We start from the raw sequence: 22,053 nt of genomic DNA on the forward strand, positions 1-22,053 counted from the left end.
TAGTGGCAAAAATACCTTTGACAGATGCATTCAATAGAACCTACAAGGGCAAAAGTCTAAGATTGAATTTTGTCTCAATACCAAGGTCCATCCTAACTCTGGGAAACGAACAAGGGGTGGTAGAAAGGGAGGTGGGCGGGGAGTGGGGGTGACTGGGTGACGGGCACTGAGGGGGGCACTTCATGGGATGAGCACTGGGTGTTATTCTATATGTTGGCAAAATGAACACCAATAAAAAATAAATTTAAAAAAATACCAAGGTCCACTGCAATTCTCTAATTTTTTTTGTTATAAATACCATATTAAAAACAATAATTATATAATTGCTAAGAGTTTGAAATAACAAAATGTGCATATCATGTGATTATGCCTTAGTTTACTTACCTTTCCCTTATTACTGGATACTTAAGATGGTTTTTTTCTTTTCTTTTTTTTCTTTTAAAGATTTTATTTATTTATTCATGTGTGAGAGAGAGAGAGAGAGAGGCAGAGACAGAGGTAGAGGGAGAAGCAAGCTCCACGTAGGGATCCTGACATGGGACTAGATCTTGGGCCTCCAGGATCAGGCCCTGGACTGAAGGAGGCACTAAACTGCTGAACCACCCAGGCTGCCCAAAATGTTTTTTTCTTTATTTTCCTCCCTCTTAGTCATCAGGGAAAATCTTTGTCCTTTTCATAAAAACTAAATCTTTTTTTTTTAAGATATTATTCATTTATTTGAGAGAGAGACAGAGATAGCAAGAGGGAGCACAAGCAGGAAGGAGGGGGAGAAGCAGACTCCCTGCTGAGCAGGGAGCCCAATGCAGGGCTCGAGCCCTGGACCCAAGTCCATGACCTGAGCTGAAGGCAGAAACTTAACTGAGACACCCAGACAACTCCTGCTTTTTTTTTTTTTTTTAATAGATTCTATAGAGCAGTTTTAGGTTTATAGCAAATTTTAGCTGTCTATAGGTACAGAGATTTCCTGTACACACCCTTCCCATACATCTATAATTGCCCCATCATCAACACCCCCCATCAGAGTGGTACATTTGTTAAACTTGATTGAACGTACATTGACACATCACAATTACCTGAAGTCCATTGTTTACATTAGGTTTGACTTCTGGTGTTGTACATTCTGTGGGTTTGGACAAATGCATAACAATATGTACCACCATTATAGTATCATATAGAATAGTTGATAATAAGTAGGTAACATTGATTAACTCTTAATTGATTCTTTTTTACCATTTATTTTAAATTAAAATTTAATTAATTAACAGTGTATTATTAGTTTCAGAGGTAGTGTTCATTGATTCATCAGTCTCGAATTATACCTAGTGCTCATTACATAACATGCCCTCCTCAATGTCCATCACCTAGCCCCCTCCTCTCCAGTGACCCTCAGTTTATTTCCTATGATTAAGAGTCTCTTATGGTTTGTCTCCCTCTCTGATTTCATCTTGTTCTATTTTGCCCTCCCTTCCCCTGTGGTCCTCTTTTGTTTCTTAAATTCCTCATATAAGTAAGATCATATGATAATTGTCTTTCTCTGATTGACTTATTTCACTTGTTCCATCCACATTGTTGCAAATGGCAAGATTTCTTTTTTTGTTGTTGGTTGAGTAGTATTCCATTGTGTGTGTACATATATATATACACACACACCACATCTTATGTATCCATCCATCAGTGGACATCTAGGCTCCTTCCACATTTTGGCTATTGTGGACATTGTTGCTATAAACATTGGGGTTCAGGTGCCCCTTCAGATCACTATCTTTGGGGTAAATACCCAGTAGTGCAATTGCTGGGTCTTACAGGAAAAGGCTAAATCTTTTTTTACAGATAATGATTGAGAGTATCTTTTTATTGTACTCTTGAAAGCAATTGGTCTTACTTTTATGTATTAGTTTTATAAATACTTGAACCTGTTATGTAATCAAAAGCTTAAATTAGTTTTATGCAACCTACTCTTCTGGAATGCTTATCTTTGAGTTCTCTTTTAGTAGTACCACTGTAATAATTATAATATAGTGAAAAGTCTAGAATCCTGATTCTGCTCCATGCCTCTGCCCCCATTACTTATTAACTGTTTTAAACTAGAAGTTACCATTAGAAGTTCCCTGGAGCTTCTTTTGAAGGATAAAAATATTCAGGTAGATTACTGAATCCCCCGACCTCTTTCTTATCCAAACAGCCTGAAGTACTTGAGCAACTAAGTGGATTGAAAGAATTTTGGATGGATGGTAATAGACTGACTTTTATTCCAGGGGTATGTATATCAAACTTTAAATGGCTTTTCTTATTGTAGTCTTTTCTTTGCAGTTTTATGAATTGTACATTTTCAAATTACCTTTTAAGAAAGGATGGTTATTTAGTTGTTAGTACTATTGGATAGAAGCAAATAACATTTTTAATTTTAATGTCAATACATTCTTGATTAAAATCAGAAAATTACCATAGTAAACTTTGTAAAATAGACTGTTTTTAATTCACTAGACCTGGAGTGTGTCCTTCCTAGTAGTTGCATTTGAGTTTATATCCTAATTCATTTTGTCCAGAGAATTGTTAAAGTAGGATATTTTCTATGTAATTTCTGTCTTATCAGCTGACATTTATTCCCATACTCAAAGAACATATGAATCCCTGTGGGTCCTATTGCCCTGGCCAATGGTGACAGCTGAGTTCCCAAAGAAAAGTATATGTCCATTGTCATTCTGCTAGTCTCTTAGCAAGAGCTCTTAGCTTATTATTGAATTGAATATATTATTGAATATATTATTGATGGCATTTAATAAAAAATTGAATCTTTTCTCTCATCTAAACATGTAATTATGAATTATAACTTGGTATTGATTTTATTACCTACACTTGCTACAAATTCATTTATTGGAATCATTAGATTTCCTTTTTTTTTTTTTACTTATAGTTTATTGGTAGTTTGAAACAGCTCACATATTTGGATGTTTCCAAAAATAATATTGAAATGATTGAAGAAGGAATTTCAGCATGTGAAAACCTTCAAGACCTCCTCTTATCAAGCAATTCACTTCAACAACTGCCTGAGACTATTGGTTTGTATTGCTTTCTGATTCATGTAATAAATTTACTAATGTAGGGCACCTGGGTGGCTCAGTGGTTGAGCGTCTGCCTTCAGCTTGGGTTGTGATTCTGGGGTCCTGGGATTGAGTCCCCTTTGGGCTCCCTGCATGGAGCCTGCTTCTCCTCCCTCTGCCTGTGTCTCTGCCTCTCTCTGTGTGTCTTTAATGAATAAACAAATAAAAATCTTTTAAAAAATTTACTAATGTAAAATCTCAGAAATTACATTTTTCCATTATTTCACTCAAAACTTTCATATGTCAGATTTTGTTATGAGCTAGTTCTGTTGTACTGCCAGTCACAAATCTTATTTGAATTTTTTCCTTATGTGATCATCTACATGTTTTTCTCGGTTGACATTACTATATTTTTCTTTAAGAAAATGCAATTTTTATCACTACAATAAAATTTAAATTCTTTAAAAAGATGTTAATTTATCCAAACTTTAACTGCTAATCATAGCTCTTATCTAGTAACTTTTTTCAATCTCTATTTTAGACTCATAGATGAGAAAACAAACCAGTTTAGTAGATCCCATGAGAGTCTTTGTGTAGTTACTTTTAGTCTGATGATGCTTCAAGGAAATTGAAATATTTTGATTGAAGAACCAATAACATAAATCTTGCCATCTTTATGAGGCTTAAATATGAAAAACAACAACAAAAAAACCCCTTTGTACATATTTATTGAGTTACGTAGCTTTTTTAGCTCAGGTTACATTTTGCTAAGTCTACAATTTATTCAACACTTTAATTTTAAATTAGACTCTTTGTATTTTATTTATTTTTTTTTTAAAGATTTTATTTGTTTATTCATGAGAGACACAGAAGGAGAGGCAGTGACACAGGCAGAGGGAGAAGCAGGCTCCATGCAGGGAGCCCCATGCGGGACTCGATCCCAAGACCCCGGGATCACACCCTGAGCTGAAGGCAGATGCTCAAGCGCTGAGCCACCCAGGCATCCCTATACCTGGAATTTTATATACCTACCATTCCTTTTTGTTTGCACTCACTTGTCCCATGGCATTGTTTTAAGGAGTAGGGCTGCACCGTGAACAAAGCAGACAGAAGTCCCTACTTTATTGAAGCTTGCATTTTAATAGAAGTAAGATAGATAAATATACACTACTGTTAAAAGGTAGTGTATCATAAAAATTGAAAATAAAGGCTAAGGGAATACAGAGTGAAGAGGTTACTTTTATGAAGCTTGCATTTTAATAGAAGTAAGATAGATAAATATACACTACTGTTAAAAGGTAGTGTATCATAAAAATTGAAAATAAAGGCTAAGGGAATACAGAGTGAAGAGGTTAGGTTGGTTTTTCTTTTAGATAGGTTGATTAAGAAAGTTCTGTGATTCATGTCAAATGTAATATGTGTTTGCATAGACTGTTGATTGACTGGTTTCTAGTTCAAGCTGGAAAATTATATCTTACTTCTTCCCTCATAGGTTCATTGAAGAATGTAACAACTCTTAAAATAGATGAAAATCAATTAATGTATTTGCCAGACTCTATAGGAGGGTAAGATTTTTCTGAATTACTAGAAGACTTTATTTTCATTCAGCTTTATGTATTTATGTTTATATATATTATGTATATATTTCATTCAACCATACATATTTTCAGGTAAGTGCTTAAATGGCATCTAAGGGAGATTCCATAAGCACTTAAATAAGTAATTGGACATAGGTTGGATATGTTTATAATAAAGATAGGTTTATCTTTATTGTTATACTTAGTGGAAATCGAGTTTTTCTAGATTGGGTAAAATCAAGTTCAAATATTTATGTGTTAAGTTTGGGATTATATATAAGAAACTAAAAAAAATAATGTATGTTTTCTATTTTAATTAATTAGGTTAGTATCAATAGAAGAACTGGATTGTAGCTTCAATGAAATTGAAGCTTTGCCTTCATCTATTGGGCAGCTTACTAATATAAGAACATTTGCTGCAGATCATAATTATTTACAGCAGTTACCCCCAGAGGTATTGTATTTTCAATTTGCTTTGAATTGTTTTTTCATTTTATTTATTAAAACTACCTAGTGTGGTTTTATCTGTTTTCTTTAGAAATAATTATGTAACTCTTTTATTTATTTCTGAATAATAATTAGCTATACTGATTTATAGAGGTATCTAAATACTTTTTATACATGAAAATTAATCATTGAAAGGAGAAAATAATTATTCCTTTTATAAATGAAAAAATATTTTCATAACTTTTGGAAATGATATTTTACTTCTATTAAGCAGTAGGCCACAATTTTGATCCACAATTTTATGTTTCTGTTTCAGATTGGAAGCTGGAAAAATATAACTGTGCTATTTCTCCATTCGAATAAACTTGAGACACTTCCAGAGGAAATGGGTGACATGCAAAAACTAAAAGTCATCAATTTAAGTGACAATAGGTTTGTAAGAATTCTGGTTTATAGAAGACATTGATTGAATGAAATTAAAATTTCATTATTTGATAGAAAATGGCATGCATTATCAATAATAAATATATTTTCCAAAGAAGACTGGCATTGCAAAAAAAAAAAAAAAAAAGAAAAGAAAATGGCATGCATAACATTCTCTCTCTTTTTTTTTTCATATTCTTTTCATATGTATTTTTGGATTTTAAATAGAATTTTCATTTGAAAGATGACCTAATTTTCTGTGGTTTTATAGTGGGTTATTTGTCACAGTTCATTTTGTGTCAGCTTTAGCTCAACAACTTAAAGCCTTAGCTAGATAGCTGTTCTTTCCTTATACTCACCCTTTTTTATTCCTTAAGTCATTCCTTCACCATAATACTGATGCATGAAGCAGCTTTTCATTTAATCTGCTCCCTGCATTTTTCTGAGCAGAGATGTGAATTAGGCACCCATTTACATAGCTTGGGCAACACAAAGTGCAGAGCAAATCACTAGAGTTGCTAAATTGGCATAATGTTTAAGAACAGATGGTCTGTAATTTTTCCTGAGGTAAAGATACTAATAATGATAAAAGAATGTAGAGCATTTTTACATTATGCTTTCATAATATCTTACAAAATATCAAAACAACACTATGCAATAGTACAGTATTGTTATTTTACAAGGAGAAAATTAACACTCAGATTTAAGATGGCTCACTTAGCTTGTAAAGTAGAGCTTTACTGTTAGCCCAATTTTCTGACTAATTAAGGTATTTGGACTGTTCTATTTTGTTTAAGAATAACCACTACCTTTTAAAAAAATTAAATCCTCATTTCCGCCCATACTTTGTACCCTAAAGCTAGAGCCCTTAGGTTCTAGCATATTGCCTTGGAAGGTAGGCATAGCAGAGTAGATAGCATAACAAGATAGAAGGTGTAAGTTAAGTGGACATTCTGTTTTAAATAGGGTGCTCTTCTAATTTGGCATTCTGAGGAGGTAATATTATTTTGTTTTTTACTCATTGTAGTATATTTTTTTAAAGATTTATTTATTCATGAGAGAGAGTGAGAGAAAGAGAGAGAGAGAGGCAGAGACACAGGCAGAGGGAGAAGTAGACTCCATGCAGGGAGCCCAATGTGGGGCTCGATTCCAGGTCTCTAGGATCAGGCCCCGCCCCGGGCTGAAAGCGCACTCAACCGCTGAGCCACCCGTGGCTGCCCCTCATTGTATTGTTCAAATAGCCTTTGGAATATGAAAGTGCTGGCTCAGAACTTGGAGTTTTTCTAACACTCACTCAGGCTTCTTGAAGTAGTTTGTTCTTTCTAAATATAAATAAAATGTCCAAAGCAATTTTATGAGACATTGCTTAAGGTGTTCTTATCTTTGAGTAAAAGTAAAGGTGGTTAACATTTTTTCCTAGCAGATAATTTTTTGAGGCTATTTGATTATTTTTCCTCTAGCTGAATTGATTCAATTGAAGCATTTTATTTTTAAAATGAATTCTTATAAAACTGAATAATATTTTATCTTATATCTTATGTCAAAGACTTTTATCAGGTTCTCTCCTAAGTTAAATATTTATCTCCTGTTTTCATATTCAATATATAATATTGTTTAGAAGACCATTAGGTTTTGCTCTTACATTTTAACATTTGTTATTTTAATTTTGGTTGTATTTCCCCCCACAGATTAAAGAATTTGCCCTTTAGCTTTACAAAGCTGCAACAATTGACTGCTATGTGGCTCTCAGATAATCAGGTAGGCATTCTGATTTTGTAAATTCTGGAATTTCAATTGTGTTATAGAATTATGCACAATAATTTACATAGGCTCATTTAAGAGCTGTTATACCCTGGTATACATTTTAAAATATATATAAGGAAAATCTTAGAAAATATGTAGATACAGCTAAGTTTTGTGCAATTTGTGTAGATTCAAAACATAAATCCTATCGGACTTGTCTAATTACTCCTGAATCCGTAAAAAGATATATTGATTAAGGTATCAGACTCAGTATTCTCCGTTTTGAAGTTTTTATAGTGATCCTCTGTGGCATTTTATCTATAGAAATTTAATAATCAATTTAAATTATGCTTCTAATCACACACTTTCACACGCCTGAAAGAAATGTTTCTTTTTTTTTTTTTTTTTTTTTTTTTAAAGAAATGTTTCTAAGGAATTAAGAGTTACTCCTGGGACTTTTCTTTGATTGATAAATATTTATTGAAGGCTTAACAGTAGATCATGAACTGCTCTGGAAACTTGAGATAGTGCTCGCTTCGGCAGTTCATATACTAAAATTGGAAACGAGATATATTGGTGAAGCAAATAGAATCTTCTTATATTCTCACGGAGCTTACATTTTCAAGAGAGAGAGAGAGAAAAGTGATTGTGTAATAATGTGTCAGAGCTACAAAGCAAAACAGAACCTGATAGGCATTAGAGGAATAGCAGGGAAAGAGTAAACATCCTATTTTAAATAGGATGATTTAGGAAGTCTCTCTCTCTCTAAGGAAGGGAACCAGTAGAGCAGATGCTCCCATAAAATTAGGAGTGAGCCATGCATAGACTAGGACAGTGAGTTGGGAGAGGAGGTGCCTTTAAATAATATTTAGAGAAAGGTCCTAATATTGGAATGAGCTTGGTGTAACTGAGGAATACATTAAAACCCTAATGGCTGGAAAATAGTGAGCAAGGAAAAGAATTGAGTAAGATTAGATCAGAGAGGAACATTGGGACTAGATCACATAGGACCTTGTAGGCCATACTAACCAATTGGGGTTTTATTTTGAGTTAGATGAAATCTGTTGAAGTATTTCCTGCCAGGGAATGGCAAAATGTAATTTTTTTTTAAAAGGATCATTTGGCGCTTGTGTGAGGAATGGACCATGGTTGGATGCTAAGATTAGGAGTGGAATATTCTGTTTTGGAAGGAGAAGGTTCAGTAAGGAAGCTACTGCAATAGTTGAGAAGGAGGTATTGTGGGGCTTCAACTATTGTGATAATAATGGGGATGGTGAGAAGGAATGTAGGTCAGAAATTGACTATCAGGCATTGGCTAGAGATAAAATTTGGAAGTCAGCATTGTACAAAGGGAGGATTTAACACCATGGAAGTGCATAAAATTACTAGGGAGAAAGAACAGAGAACTAAAAAAGGTCAAAGATTAAGCTCAGGGAAGAGAGTGGCCCCAAAAGGAAAATGAGAAGAACCAGGTAGCCAGGAGAGGATGTTATCTAGAGAGTCATCTGAAGGAAGTACTTCAGGAAAGATCATCTGAGCCATAGTTGCTGATGGATTGGGTAGGTGAGAACCTCTAATTGGCCATTAGGTTTGTCAAGATAGAAGTAGTTACTGACCTTGGGAAGAGTACATAGTTTTTGTGGAATAGTGGATATGAAATACTGATTTAAGTGTATTATAGTGCATGGGAGGCAGGAAGGTCAGGACAGTGAATCTGTCTTAGTACTCTAGCTAAGTTTCCATTTGGACAGTTAGCGGGGAAGTCTCTGTATTTGCCTTAGTCTTAGAAATAAATGTTAGTAATTTATCCTTGCATATAGTAGCTCTAATTCCCCTGTGAAAGACATTGGCAAAATATATTTTGAGTTTTATTTGAGTATCTCATTCTTAGTTTTAGGATTCACAGTGTAGATTGTTGTAAACTTCTACTTTAATTGATAAGAAATCTCCTGTATAATGTCATCAAAGTAATAGATTGTAGGTCCTAAACAAAATAAGAGTTAACTTACTCTCTGTAAGTATGAGGAAATCTTTCCTCCATATCTATTCTCAGGTATATCTTACTGGTAAATTTTTTTTTTAACATAGTAGAGTATACAGTTTGCTGATCCTTTTAATAAGTTAATGCTTAGTATTTGACTTTGAGCAATAACTTATAATAAGTTATCTAAAGCTGCATTTTCCTAAGGTTTGGATACACTAGTCTCATACTCTTTTTTTTTTTTTTTTAAGATTTTATTTATTTATTTGACAGAGTGAGAGAGCACAAGCAGGGGAAGTGGCAGGCAGAGGGAAAGGGAGAAGCAGGTTCCTCACTGAGCAGGAAGCCTGATGTGGGGCTCGACCCCAGGAACCCCCAGCTTCATGGCCTGAGCAGAAGGCAGTTGCTTAACTGACTGAGCCACCCAGGCGCCCCTCATAAGATATTCTTAAATTCTATAGTTAAATTTGCTTGGGAGACTGTATTTTATCCTTCTTTTAGATTATATTAACAACCTTTTTATGTTACTATCATAAAGAAACCCACTTGTCTATATTTCAGGATTCTCCAAGCTTCTTAACCAAGACCAATTTTCTTACCTAATTCTTATTAATATTCTAAAAGGCTTAGGTTGTTGTCAGTCTACACTTAAGAATCAGATTGTAGTATTTCCTTGTTCTATAAGCTAAGGAAGGGAATACTAAAATGATGTTACCTTTGCTTTTGTGAGAGCTTGAACACAGTGATTACTGCATCATCATTAAATGTGTCAGTTCATGTATATATGGAACTCTTAATTTTCTAATCTCTTAATTTAAATATTTACATGTGGAATGTTTGAAATTTTGCATTTGGATTCACAAAACATTGCTAGGCCCTGGCTTATGCCAGTTACTTATTATAGTTGTGAGACATAGCTCCTGGTCTTGAGGACTCAGACTTTTAGTATAATAGCACTATTGGAGTAAATCAATACCAGCATATTATGCCAGATGACTCATTTTAGTGAAATTATCTAGTATCTAAGAGTTTCTTCATATTTACAATGTTCTCTCATTTTCTTTTCTTTGTCCCACATCTGTTAATTACTTAATAAAAAAAAACAAAACAAAAAACTGTAGTAGGGGCACCTGGGTTGCTCAGTTGGTTGAGCATCCAGCTCTGGCCTCAAGGATGTGAGATCTGCATGGGTGGGTCTCTGCACTCTGGGGAGTCTACCCAAGATTCTTTCTCTCCTTCTCCCACTGCCCCTTTCCCTGCTCATGCTTGCTCTGTCTCTCTGAAATAAATAAATAAATCTTAAAAAAAAAACAACAACAACAACCTGTAGGGGTACCTGGATGGATCAGTTGGTTAAGCATGGCTTGAGCCCTGCTTTGGGCTCCTTGCTCAGTGGAGAGTCTGCTTCTCCTTCTCCCTCTGCCCCTCCCCCTGCTTATCCTCTCCCTCTCTCTCTATCTCTCTCTCTCTCTTTCTCTCACACCACACATACACACGTGCACGCACTCTCAAATTTTTTAAAAATTGTAGTGATGGGGCAGCCCAGATGGCTCAGCGGTTTAGTGCTGCCTTCAGCCCAGGGCCTGATCCTGGAGACCCAGGATCGGGTCCCACGTCGGGCTCCCTGCATGGAGCCTGCTTCTCCCTCTGCCTGTGTCTCTGCCTCTGTGTGTGTGTGTGTGTGTCTGTCATGAATAAATAAATAAAATCTTTAAAAAAAAATTGTAGTGATAGAGGGTTTTGTGTTTTTTCTCAGTTTGACAAGTAATAAACAGGTAAATAATGAACCATCTTGTGTAGCTATAAAACCTCCCTCACAGTATGAAGCAGTCATTTTGCTAAGAAAGAACAACATATAGGGGAGAAGGTATGTGAAAGTAATTTGAGTAGAATTATCAAAATAAATTGCTCTTTAAAAAAAAACAACCCCACAACAAAATAAATTGCTCTTGGATATTTCACTGACCATTTAGGGAATGTACCTGTATGCAGTACATGGAGTCACATAATTTTTCATGAGTTTCTGAAGTCTTAAACAGAACAGTTGATTCATTTCCTTATTCGTTTGGTCATTTTCATTCAAGAAATATTTATTGAATAACTGCTTTGTGCCAGACAGACTAAGATGGGCCAAGTAAGGATATTAAGAAGGTCATTGTAATGCAATGTGATAAAAGGTTTAGTAGGATTAGGCTTCAGGATGAAAGAAGAGAAGCAAAATTTGGGGATGTAAATGCAGGTTTCCCGTGGAGGAGATGCCTGCAAATGACTAACCACTTCTTAGAAGAATAAAAGGATTTAAACAAAGATGGGGGAAGAAAATACTAATTAGAAGGAATATCATAAACCTAAGTACTCTTTGGTGAAGAAGTCTAGGGTACTCTGTAACTGCAGAAGTGGTTCGTTGTGACTAGAACATAACCTTTAAGTGGAAGAGTAGGAAATGAGGCCAGAGAGGTAGACAGCTCTCAGGTCATGGAGAATCTTGTATGCCATGCAGAGAAACTTGCATTATATTTCAAGACTGGTGAACAGTTTCTTTTCTAATTAACTTGCATAGCAAGTTAATTAACTCTGTTAACTTATGACTGGCTTCTGAATAATTGTTATAAGGATTCAGAAGTCATACTCAGCCTCAGTGGGAGATTGCTGTGATTAGGGTAACTTGTAATTTATTGTCCATACTAAGACCCTTTTGATAGTGAAAGGGGCTTTATGATAACTATGTCACATCAGCATGTGTAAAATGCAAATATCCCAGGCAAATTGGCTTTTGGTCATTATAATCATAATCAATTATTCATATATGCCATCAGTTTAAGAGAAAGAAGTGATCCTGTAATACATGTCAACCCTACTATAGTTGATGATGAACCAGTATGACGTATGAACAAGCAAATAGTCGGATAAGATTGTTACTTTGGAAAGCTTTTTGGGCTGCATTGTGGAAGATGGATTTAGCAGCGGGTAGTGGTGCTTGGTGTGAAGGCAGGAGAGACTAAACTAGACTAGAGAGTAGGGCATTGCCATACTCAAGGCCATAGAAAATGTTACCTTGAAGTAAAATAATGGTAACAGGGCCAGAGAAGAGCTAGTATATTTAAGATATAACTTAAAAGGTCACATCATGGGCAGCCACTGTAGCCAAGCGGTTTAGTGCCGCCTTCAGCCCAGGGCCTGATCCTGGAGACCCGGGATTGAGTCCCACATCGGGCTCCTTGCATGGAGCCTGCTTCTCCCTCTGCCTGTGTCTCTGCCTCTCTCTCTCTTTCTCTGTGTCTCTCATGAATAAATAAATAAAAATCTTTAAAAAGGTCACATCACTAGAATATGTGAAGAATTCATGTGTGTGAGAAGAAAGGAAGTAAAAATGAAGGTGAGCCTCAGAGATGTGACTGGAGGGCTCGCTGGGTATTGATGTATTGATACAATAACCAAGATGAGGAACCACAACAGAAAAAAAAGGTTTATGGGAAGATAGTAGTTCCAGTTAGGTATGTTAAGTTTGAAGTACCTTTGATATATCTGGGTAGAGGCACCTAGAGAACAATTTTAGTGGCCACGATCCTCCCCAGCTTTGTCCTAGATTCTGGTTTCTATGCTCTTGGTTTCTCCATTCTTTAAATTTCAAATCTCCTGGGATTTCTATAAGTGCTCCTGAAGGCAGTTTCCTTTTTCCAGGACAGTTATAGATCTGTTCCTTTTGTTTATTATAAACATTTTTTAAAGATTTTTGTCCCAAGAAGAGATAATAGGAGTTCAGCTCATCATTTTAATCGCCTTTTTTAGGGAGTGGTTTCATAGCTTTTATTATTTTCTCAAAAGGATCTCTGAATTTATTTATTTAATTGTTAGGGATGGATGAATCATGAGGAATACTAATATACATACATATATACATTTATTACTTACATTTAAGTGGCAGCTGGATCTATAGGCTTAGAAAGAGTGGCCATATGATAGTAGATTCAAGTTAATGATGAGGCAACTGGCTTAATGGAAGAAGTTACGAAGTTGTAATGGGATAAATGCTGTTTGAGGGTCAATTCAAATGAAGTCTGGAAAATATGCATTATATTTTGACAAGTTATACTTAACTTGCCAGCTTACTTTGTCTATAACTAACGTAATTTTAGAGGTGTACATCAAAAACCCAGTTGATGCAATTTAAGGAATGAATAAATGAGAGAATGAAGCCATACAGTTGTTGATTAAGCTTTTAAGAAGGTTGGATGAAAAAGAAGAGAAGTGGAACAAAAATTGGTAGCTAGAGGCAATGTAAGAGGGAATCCTTTAATATTAGAGAGCATTTCTATAGGTTGTTGTGAGGAGGCTGTGTGGACAATGAGATTAATACAAGATGGGGTTGGGTAACTGGTGTATAACTGATGGAAATTAAAACTGGCAGGGATTCTTTTCCTTTTGAAGGCAATTTGATCTGATGTTTGTGAAAGGGAGAGCTAATAATGTTTATGTTGAAACTCTTAGAATGTAGCTGTTTCCAAGCAGTTCTTAAATCCTGTTTTGTTTTTTCTTTTTAATCTTTTCAGAAAACACTATCTTCAGAATAGAATTTAGGAAACATGGAAAGGTTTTCAGGCAACATTGAGAGCCCTGTTGAAGTTGGTTACCACAAACTCATAGTTATACTAATTTGCTCAATTGTGTGATACAAAGAAAGTGCACAGTTGGTATGACTGTGGATTACAGCTTTGCCACACCGGGTGTAAAAGAAAGTGCAAGGAGGTCTTGGTAATTAGCAGGAAGGTGGTTATAATGAAATCCGTGAGGTACAAAAAGAGAAGCAGAGACCAGGAAAAACAATGGCAATAAGGTGGAAAGTTCAAGGGAGTGTCAGTCTTGGTGAGACTGACTGGCAAGTATAGTTGGAACAGTGGAGAGAGAGCCCTGTGTGGTGTCTATCTTAGCAGTCTCTACTGGTTGTCCTTGTGATTGACCACTCCTCGGTTTCCCTTTTTAGGAATTTTTCTTCTACCAATCTTTTATATGTTGGTTCCCCTGTAGTACTCTAGGTTCTTCTTTAGTTTCTTTTCCTACACTTTCTAATGTAAAAGATGCAATTGCTCTCTATATGCCCATTATTCCTAAGAGTTTCCCTTAGCTCAGTTTTCTTTCCCAAACTGCACTCTTATTGTCTACTTAACGTTGCTACCTAGATGTCTCAAATTCATCTAGCCCAAAAGTGAGCATTCCATCCTCTGCTCCAAATCTTTTTCTTTTCCTGGGCTCCCTAGATCAGTAAAAAGTACTTGCTAGAGACAGAGGCTTGGGTGTATAACTCTTAACTGTTCATCGTATAGTGTATCATCTTTTACTTAGACCTGCACTGTCCAGAACAGTAGGCGCTAGTGTCATGTGTGTAATCCAATTTAAGATGTACTCTAAGTGTAAAATATACTCTGTATTTTATATATTTAGTAAAAACAAAGACAGCAAAATATCATATTAGCAATTTTTATTGATCATACATCAAAATTATATTTTAAATTTATAGGATATGTTAAATTTGATACATTATCAAAATTTAACTTATTTTTGCCTTTCAAAACATGCAGCTGCTAAAAATTTATATATAATCTATGGTTCTCACTTTAGTCTCACTATTATATTTCTGTTGAACAATGTTGATTTGGACTATTGAGATTTCTAACAGGTCTCTGCCTCTATTGTTGCCACCACCTCCAATCTCTTATCACTCTGATTTCATTCTGAACCACACTATAAACAATACTTTTATCTGTTCCAGCACTAATCTATTTAAAGCCTTTTCAAAAAAAAAGAAAAAGCCTTTTCATGACTTCTCCTTTCTCCATATCCTATCCTTCAAGACCTTGCTCATCGTCTATCTTCATCTTTATCCCTTACACCTTCATTTTCATATCCCCAAATGAGTTCTGCACTGTTGGATCATTCTCTCTCCCCCTTCTTACCTGGTTAATGCCTACTCATCATGTAGGAAGGTGTTCTTTCAGGAATGCTTTCCTAATCACTCAAGACTGTGATAAGTGAACACCTCTTATATTTTCTCTTAGCTCCCTATACTCTAACCTGTACTTAAATTATGTTGTACTGTCTCATTTTGTTTTTTTAAAAGATTTTATTTATTTACTTGAGAGTGAGAGAGAGAGAGGATGCACACACAGAGGGAGAGGGAGAAGCAGACTCCCTGCTAAGCAGAGTCTGACGCAAGGCTCAATCCCTGGATCCTGGGATTATGACCTGAGCTGAAAGCAGATGCTTAACCCACTGAGCCACCCAGACACCTCTATAATGTCTCATTTTGTTGTCCCTGTCTTTCCTCTCATGTATTGTAAACTCTCCCAAACCAGTAACCAATGTATACCTGGTGCCTATTATAGGACTTTGGCATCTAAAAGGCAAATATAAGTAAATATTTGTTGAATGAGTGATTTTAGTTTTCAGAGGATGAATATTTACTGGTTATATTGTGGGAATTATGGCAAGGGAATGCATTGAATATCTGAAATAGGAATAGAGAAGCGCCTGGCTGGCTCAGTTGGAAGAGCATGGGACTTTTGATTTCAGAGTTGTGAGTTCAAGCCCCGTGTTGGGTGTAGAGATTACTAAAAAAAAAACTAATAATAATAATAAGTTTTTAAAAAGAAATAGAAATAGAGATTACTGGAGTTAGATGTTTTAGGGAATGGAGAGGCCTCAATCTATGTTTCTGCCTTTGTTACCCCATAAATAACAGATGATTAGTTTTCTTATAACATCTTTATTGAAATATATTCACAAACCATACAATTCACCCATTTAAAAATGTACAACTGAATGCTTTTTAATATGTTTATAGAATTGTACAGTTATTACCACAATTTTAGAACCATTTCAGGGAGTGATTTGTTTTTAAAAGCCTCCAAATAATTTTGACATGTCCATCTAAGTAGACTTCTTTCCCCTTTCCCATGTACTCCTCACCTGCTAAGACATCAGTGGGTTGAGAATGACCATGTCATTTATGTTTTGTATCTATTAAATTACCCATGACTTTGGAAAGATTTGTCATAAAAGAGTCAAGAATAGATGGAGTCTATGGAGAGGTCAGTGGATACTAGGAAAGGAGATACAATGGCAGAGGCAGAGTTCAGGAGGGTAGAGGCACAGTTTATATTCCTCAAAAAAACAGTATTTATACTTGATAACAGTGATGATCTCACAGCATTTGTAAGCTCAGAATCCACCTCCTGACCCAGCGTCTGTGAGCTGTGGGAGAATAAGCACCCCTGTATTTGAGAAGACTAAAGAGGAGCACTGTCTTTGTTTGGGGAAGGAATAGATCTACCATTTTTTTTTATCTGAGGAGGTCAAGGAAAGTATCTAGGGAGGTCAAGGAAAGTTTTCAATAAAGATGTTTTGAGATGCAGGGCAGTTTGCTTACCATGGAACAAATTGAGGGGCATGGAAGAAATGTTTGAATGGGGATATAAGACTGTCGGATGGAATTCGCTGGCTGCAAAGTTTTCACAAGAGTAAGGATAAAGATTTGATTGATAGGTTGGCGGGTGAGGAAGAGATTGGGTAGTTGCTTGCCTCTTTGGAGTTGACCAAGACTTGGATTGGTAAAATTTTAGATTAATAGGCTGGCTATTAATAGTTATATTAATAATAAATTGGAAACACTTTATAACCAGTTAGGAAAGAAGGCTTAGGAAAAAATGATGTCCAAAATAACAGGTTTATAATATACCACTGAGTCAGTAACTTGTGGTACCATTCATTAAAGGAGACAGTTGACAGAGGAGAGAAGCAGGTTATAACTTAATGTTTAAGTGCTCTTTTTTCCGCTAGAATTAACCTGCAGATAACTATACTAAACCTTCTAAATCATTTCTATAAAAGCCTCTTTCCAAAGGGCACAATAACATAAAATGGAAAGGCTTGTTTTATAGCTTTATTAAATCACTGTGATAAGTAATTATTGGACTGTGGGTATACTTAGTATATGAGGTGTTTTTAAATTGTATTGATAACTAGTGATAATTGCAATACAGTATGAGTTTTGTTTTATATTAAAAATTAATATGTTATTTTTTAGATTTTTATAAGGTTTCAAATCACTGCTTAAAAGTTTTTAATGTATATATAAGCTTGCTTTTGTAATATACTCATATTGATACTTTATAGAAAAAAATGGTGTGTACTTATTCAGAAGAATTACTGGATATGTATTTGCTTTAGAATTATTGAAAATTAAACATTTATTTTTCTTTCCGTAGTCTAAACCCCTGATACCTCTTCAAAAAGAGACTGATTCAGAGACCCAGAAAATGGTGCTCACTAACTACATGTTCCCTCAGCAGCCAAGGACTGAGGATGGTAGGAATTTAAGAATCTCTTTTCTTTTAAAAATTCAAATACTAACAAATCACAGCAAAGGTGTGAAGTGAATTTTAAGTCTCATAAACTTTTACCAGTTTGAAGGGAATTTGGAAATAAATTTCTGAAAATGAGAAAATAAGTCAGTATGTCAGGGTTGTAGATAGTTGAAGTTAGAGATACATATAGACCAAATGCTTCCGTAAGTGATTCCTTGAAATTGTTTAATTCAACTTCATCTATTATAGATCTCTCTCTGTTCTTCCACTAAATGTTAGGAATGCATGTTAAGGGTTATGTAATTACAACTATAGAACCAGGAATTATTTTGTTCTTTTGTTGTAGACTAAACACTATGCTTGGATCCATATACCAGATAAAGATATAATATGTAGAATTCTGACTAAAGGGTTCTTATGTTTTACCTAGAAAGGGGAATATGTATACTTTACTATTTTTCAACAGTTTTGGTATGATAAAGCCTTTTATTTTTTTTAATTTTTTTTTAATTTTTATTTATTTATGATAGTCACAGAGAGAGAGAGAGAGAGAGAGAGAGAGAGAGAGGGGTAGAGACACAGGCAGAGGAAGAAGCAGGCTCCATGCACCGGGAGCCCGACGTGGGATTCGATCCTGGGTCTCCAGGATCGCGCCCTGGGCCAAAGGCAGGCGCCAAACCGCTGCGCCACCCAGGGATCCCGATAAAGCCTTTTAGATTAAGGAGCAAAATTGTTTTTAGTACATGTTGTTATGTGTAATGTATATTTTATGTTACACCTAAAGATATAATTTTTATGTGTATATTTTTCTGAAACCAGTGAAAATCATTATGGCCCTAAGTTACTTATAAATTAACTCTTAATACATAAAAACACTGAAGAAAATCTAAATTAATCATTAATTTTAATTTATAAAATATACCACAAGCAAGTTAAATAAATTCTTGGACTTCGGTTTCCTTCATCTTGGAATAATGATAAGGTATATGTTTTGCAGGGGTTTTGTACAGATGAAAAGCACTGGATATAAAGTGCTTATCAACACAATGGCATAATCAAATTGGATGTTGTTATTGTTTTGGCAGGTTCAGCAACCAGTTTTGTAATTCTTAAATAGATTAAAAATTAAAATCATTTAACTTCTGTTCCATTACTGGTGATAAAGAACTCATTTATCTGTGCTAATTATTTCTTATTCTTTGCAAAAAAGAATAAAAGACTTGATAAGTTATTTCATGGGAATATATAATGAGATTTGTTTGGGTGAAACAAAACTATTTAGCTTTTGAATTGAATTATAAGTTAATACTGTGAGAAGTCAGGTATGAGTACCTTCCTTCATTGGGGATCTATAACTAATGCTTAGAGAATAGATTTATAAGCACGATTTTTTTCCATATATTTAAATAAATCCCCAATTTCCATATTTAGCATTATAACTTGGAAATATGTATCCATAACAAAATATAGTATATTTCATTTTAGATAGTCAATGTTGAAATATTGTTTTATGCAAGTACTCTGTATGTGCATTAGACAAGTTCAGGGGCACCTGGCTGACTCATTCAGTACAGCCTGTGACTCTTGATCTCAGGATCTTGAATTCAAGCTCCTCATTGGGTGTAGAGATTACCCAGAAAAAAAAAATTAAGAAGTTCAAAATAGATATACCAACACTGGCGTATGCTCTCGTTTGTCCATTGTAGGAAATTTAACAAGTGTTTGGAAACATCAATAGGTGTTTTTTTCCTTTGTTTGCTATAGTCACTGAGACTCATGTTTCAATTTTCCACTTCATCTCTAAAGGTGATTTCTAACAGTATTTCAGTTAGCTACATAATTAATATATTCAAATAGTTATTTTTTTACATGGGATGATAGAATGCTAAAATAGAATGTTAAAATATTTGTGAGGAAAGAGAAGAGTGAATTCTTAGTGTAGAGAAGAGACTTTAATGTCCTGTTGCATGGGGTAGCAAATTATTTAAGTGAAGGACCATTTAATAAATATTTTTTAATAAACTAATTTGGTTTTTATTTTATTTATTTTATTTTATTTTATTAATTTAATTTAATTTTATTTTATTTTTATTTTATTTTTTATTTTATTTTTTATTTTATTTTAACAGAGACAGACAGAGCATGAGTAAGGAGAGGGGCAAAGGGAGATGGAGAAGCAGACTCTCTGCTGAGCAGGGAGCCTGACATGGGGCTTGAACCAAGGACTCTGGGATCATGACCTGGGCCCAAGGCAGACACTTAACCCACTGAGCCACCCAGGGGCCCCCATTTAATAAATATTAAAGGCTTCATACACCATAGGTTTTTGTTGAAGCTACTTGATGCTGTTTAGTGGAAAAACAGATGATATGTAAACAGATGAACATAAGTGTGTACTAATACAATTTTATTTATGGACAGAGAAATTTAGATTGCATGTAATTTTCATGTGTCATGAACTAGTTTTTTATGTTTTGGGTTTTGGCCTCAACATTTAAAAATTTTAAAACCATTCTTAAGTGAGCCCAGATTTAATAGCTTTTGGTCCCTGTCGTATGGGGTAAAAAGGCAAATTGGGAGATTTGGTTCTTTTCTTTTTTTTTTTTTGGATTTGGTTCTTATTCTCATTTTTTGCTGCTTTTATTTCAGAAAAATCATAAGAACTGGTAACTATTAGAAATCCAATACAGATATCATTCTGAAGGAAGATCTTCAAATAAAATTATTTTTTCCCTGATGATGGAACCAGAGTGTCCGGAGGACATATTTAATCTTTGATATTTTTATTATATTAATGTGTTATTAGTGTTTTGTCTACCTGCTTTTGTTGCTGTCATATGGAGCCTTCAGAATGTTATTTTCCTTTCATTTTAACTAACTTTAAAATAACCAAGCATGATTCTAACAATGAATAAAACTAGGCAAAAGCATATGTGCAGTTTTTATTTGAGTAATGAACTAAACTCTATAAATGTGGGATGCTGTTGAAGGCCCTTCCACGGAATAGTCAGATAAATATCTTCTGTCATAACACTTTTTGTTCCAATAAAAGTGATTGACACACTGTGGCCCATGGGCCACATCTGGCCTGATACCTGTTTTTGTGTGGCCCACAAGCTAAGAATAGGTTCTATAGTGAGTATATACATCATTTTGATGATAGTCGGTACCATTACTCCATCAGTAAGAACTTCAGTCTTCTCACTTACTATATAACAGAAAATGGTACTCAATTATTAGTATATTTTAAATTTGTCAGAAATCTTATGGAAATTTGATTTCTCTCATAAGTACCTACTATAGTATTCGTGATTTTTGTCTCTTGGTTCACAAAGCTTAACATACTTATTATCCAACCATTTATAGAAAAAGTTTGGTGACTCCTGCTCAGAACTGTTCTAATCGTGGATATACTCATGCCTTGATCTCTTTTACTGTCTTCTCTTTTCATGATTCAGATTTGCTTAGCCTCCTATCATTTCTGTAATTTTAATTTATTCCCTTAGTGTTTGTTTCTAAAACAGTTCATAGTTCAGGGAAATTTATTTGTGATATGAAAATTAGAAGTAGCAAAATAAAATCCTGCCCCTTTCAATTTTTGATTTGAGAGATGTATTTTAGAGTAGAAGAGTATTAAAAGGAAAAGTTTGAGATACACTTAGATGTTAAGTTCTTGGGGCGCCTGCCTGGCTTAGTCAGTGGAGCATGTGACTCTTGATCTCAGGGTTGTGAGTTTGAGACTCATCTTGGGTGTAGAGATTACTTAAATAAAAATAATAATCATATTCTGAGTCCTTTTAGAGTTTACATGTTTCTCAATGTATTTCATTATAGATATTATTACAAGGAAAGCACTATAACATAATGCACTTAAAATTGCGAATCAGAAACTGCATTGACATGCCAGGTGGGAGAATTTCTTTTCAAATTCAAGAAAAGCTTTTTCCTTTATCACAGTGCCTCAAAGAAATAAAAAAAAAAAACAATGTTCTTGGCTTGGAGTTTTATACTCTCTAAGGGAAGAAATACTTGGTTTACATTTAATTCATTCCATTTTTATCGAGCACCTACGTGCTCGATAAGCAGTGTATTAGATCTAAGTATTTAAAGATAAAAATCCTTGCTTCAAGAAGCTCATGTTCTTTGGTGCCCGGCTGGCTTAGTCGGTAGAACTTGAGACTCTTGATCTCCAGGTTGTGAGTTTGAGCCTCACGTAGGGTGTAGAGATTCCTTAAAAATCTTTTTAAAAAGGGAGGGCAGCAATAGCTCTTCTTCTAAAGGGGGATAATGATGGATAAATTTGGAAGAGAAGGCATGGTATTTTGGGTTACATGGAGGAATCAGTGTTCAGTGGGAAGTATGCATCCATGTAACTGTGTAGTTGGAGAAAACTGTTGCAGGATTCAGGGAATTATCAGTCTGAGTGTTTTGATTTCATTTCTTTACTCATTAAAATCAAAGAGAAAATTGCCTCTAGCGGC

The 22,053-nt window shown here is 34.8% G+C and overlaps 1 protein-coding gene across 11 annotated transcripts in view; it reads left to right on the forward strand.

The window, feature by feature from the left end:
- ERBIN (erbb2 interacting protein) overlaps positions 1–22,053 on the forward strand; it is a 115,977-nt gene that overhangs the window by 65,602 nt on the left and 28,322 nt on the right. For all 11 annotated transcript variants that reach the window (XM_041764916.1, XM_041764917.1, XM_041764921.1 and 8 more), the window contains exons 9-15: positions 2,183–2,257; positions 2,915–3,059; positions 4,534–4,606; positions 4,943–5,072; positions 5,382–5,497; positions 7,177–7,246; positions 17,474–17,573. In XM_041764916.1, the coding sequence (XP_041620850.1) occupies positions 2,183–2,257; positions 2,915–3,059; positions 4,534–4,606; positions 4,943–5,072; positions 5,382–5,497; positions 7,177–7,246; positions 17,474–17,573 (709 nt within the window). The remainder of the gene's footprint in view (positions 1–2,182; positions 2,258–2,914; positions 3,060–4,533; positions 4,607–4,942; positions 5,073–5,381; positions 5,498–7,176; positions 7,247–17,473; positions 17,574–22,053) is intronic.

The sequence above is a fragment of the Vulpes lagopus genome, chromosome 8 (assembly GCF_018345385.1).
Source record: "Vulpes lagopus strain Blue_001 chromosome 8, ASM1834538v1, whole genome shotgun sequence".
NCBI lineage: Eukaryota > Metazoa > Chordata > Mammalia > Carnivora > Canidae > Vulpes > Vulpes lagopus.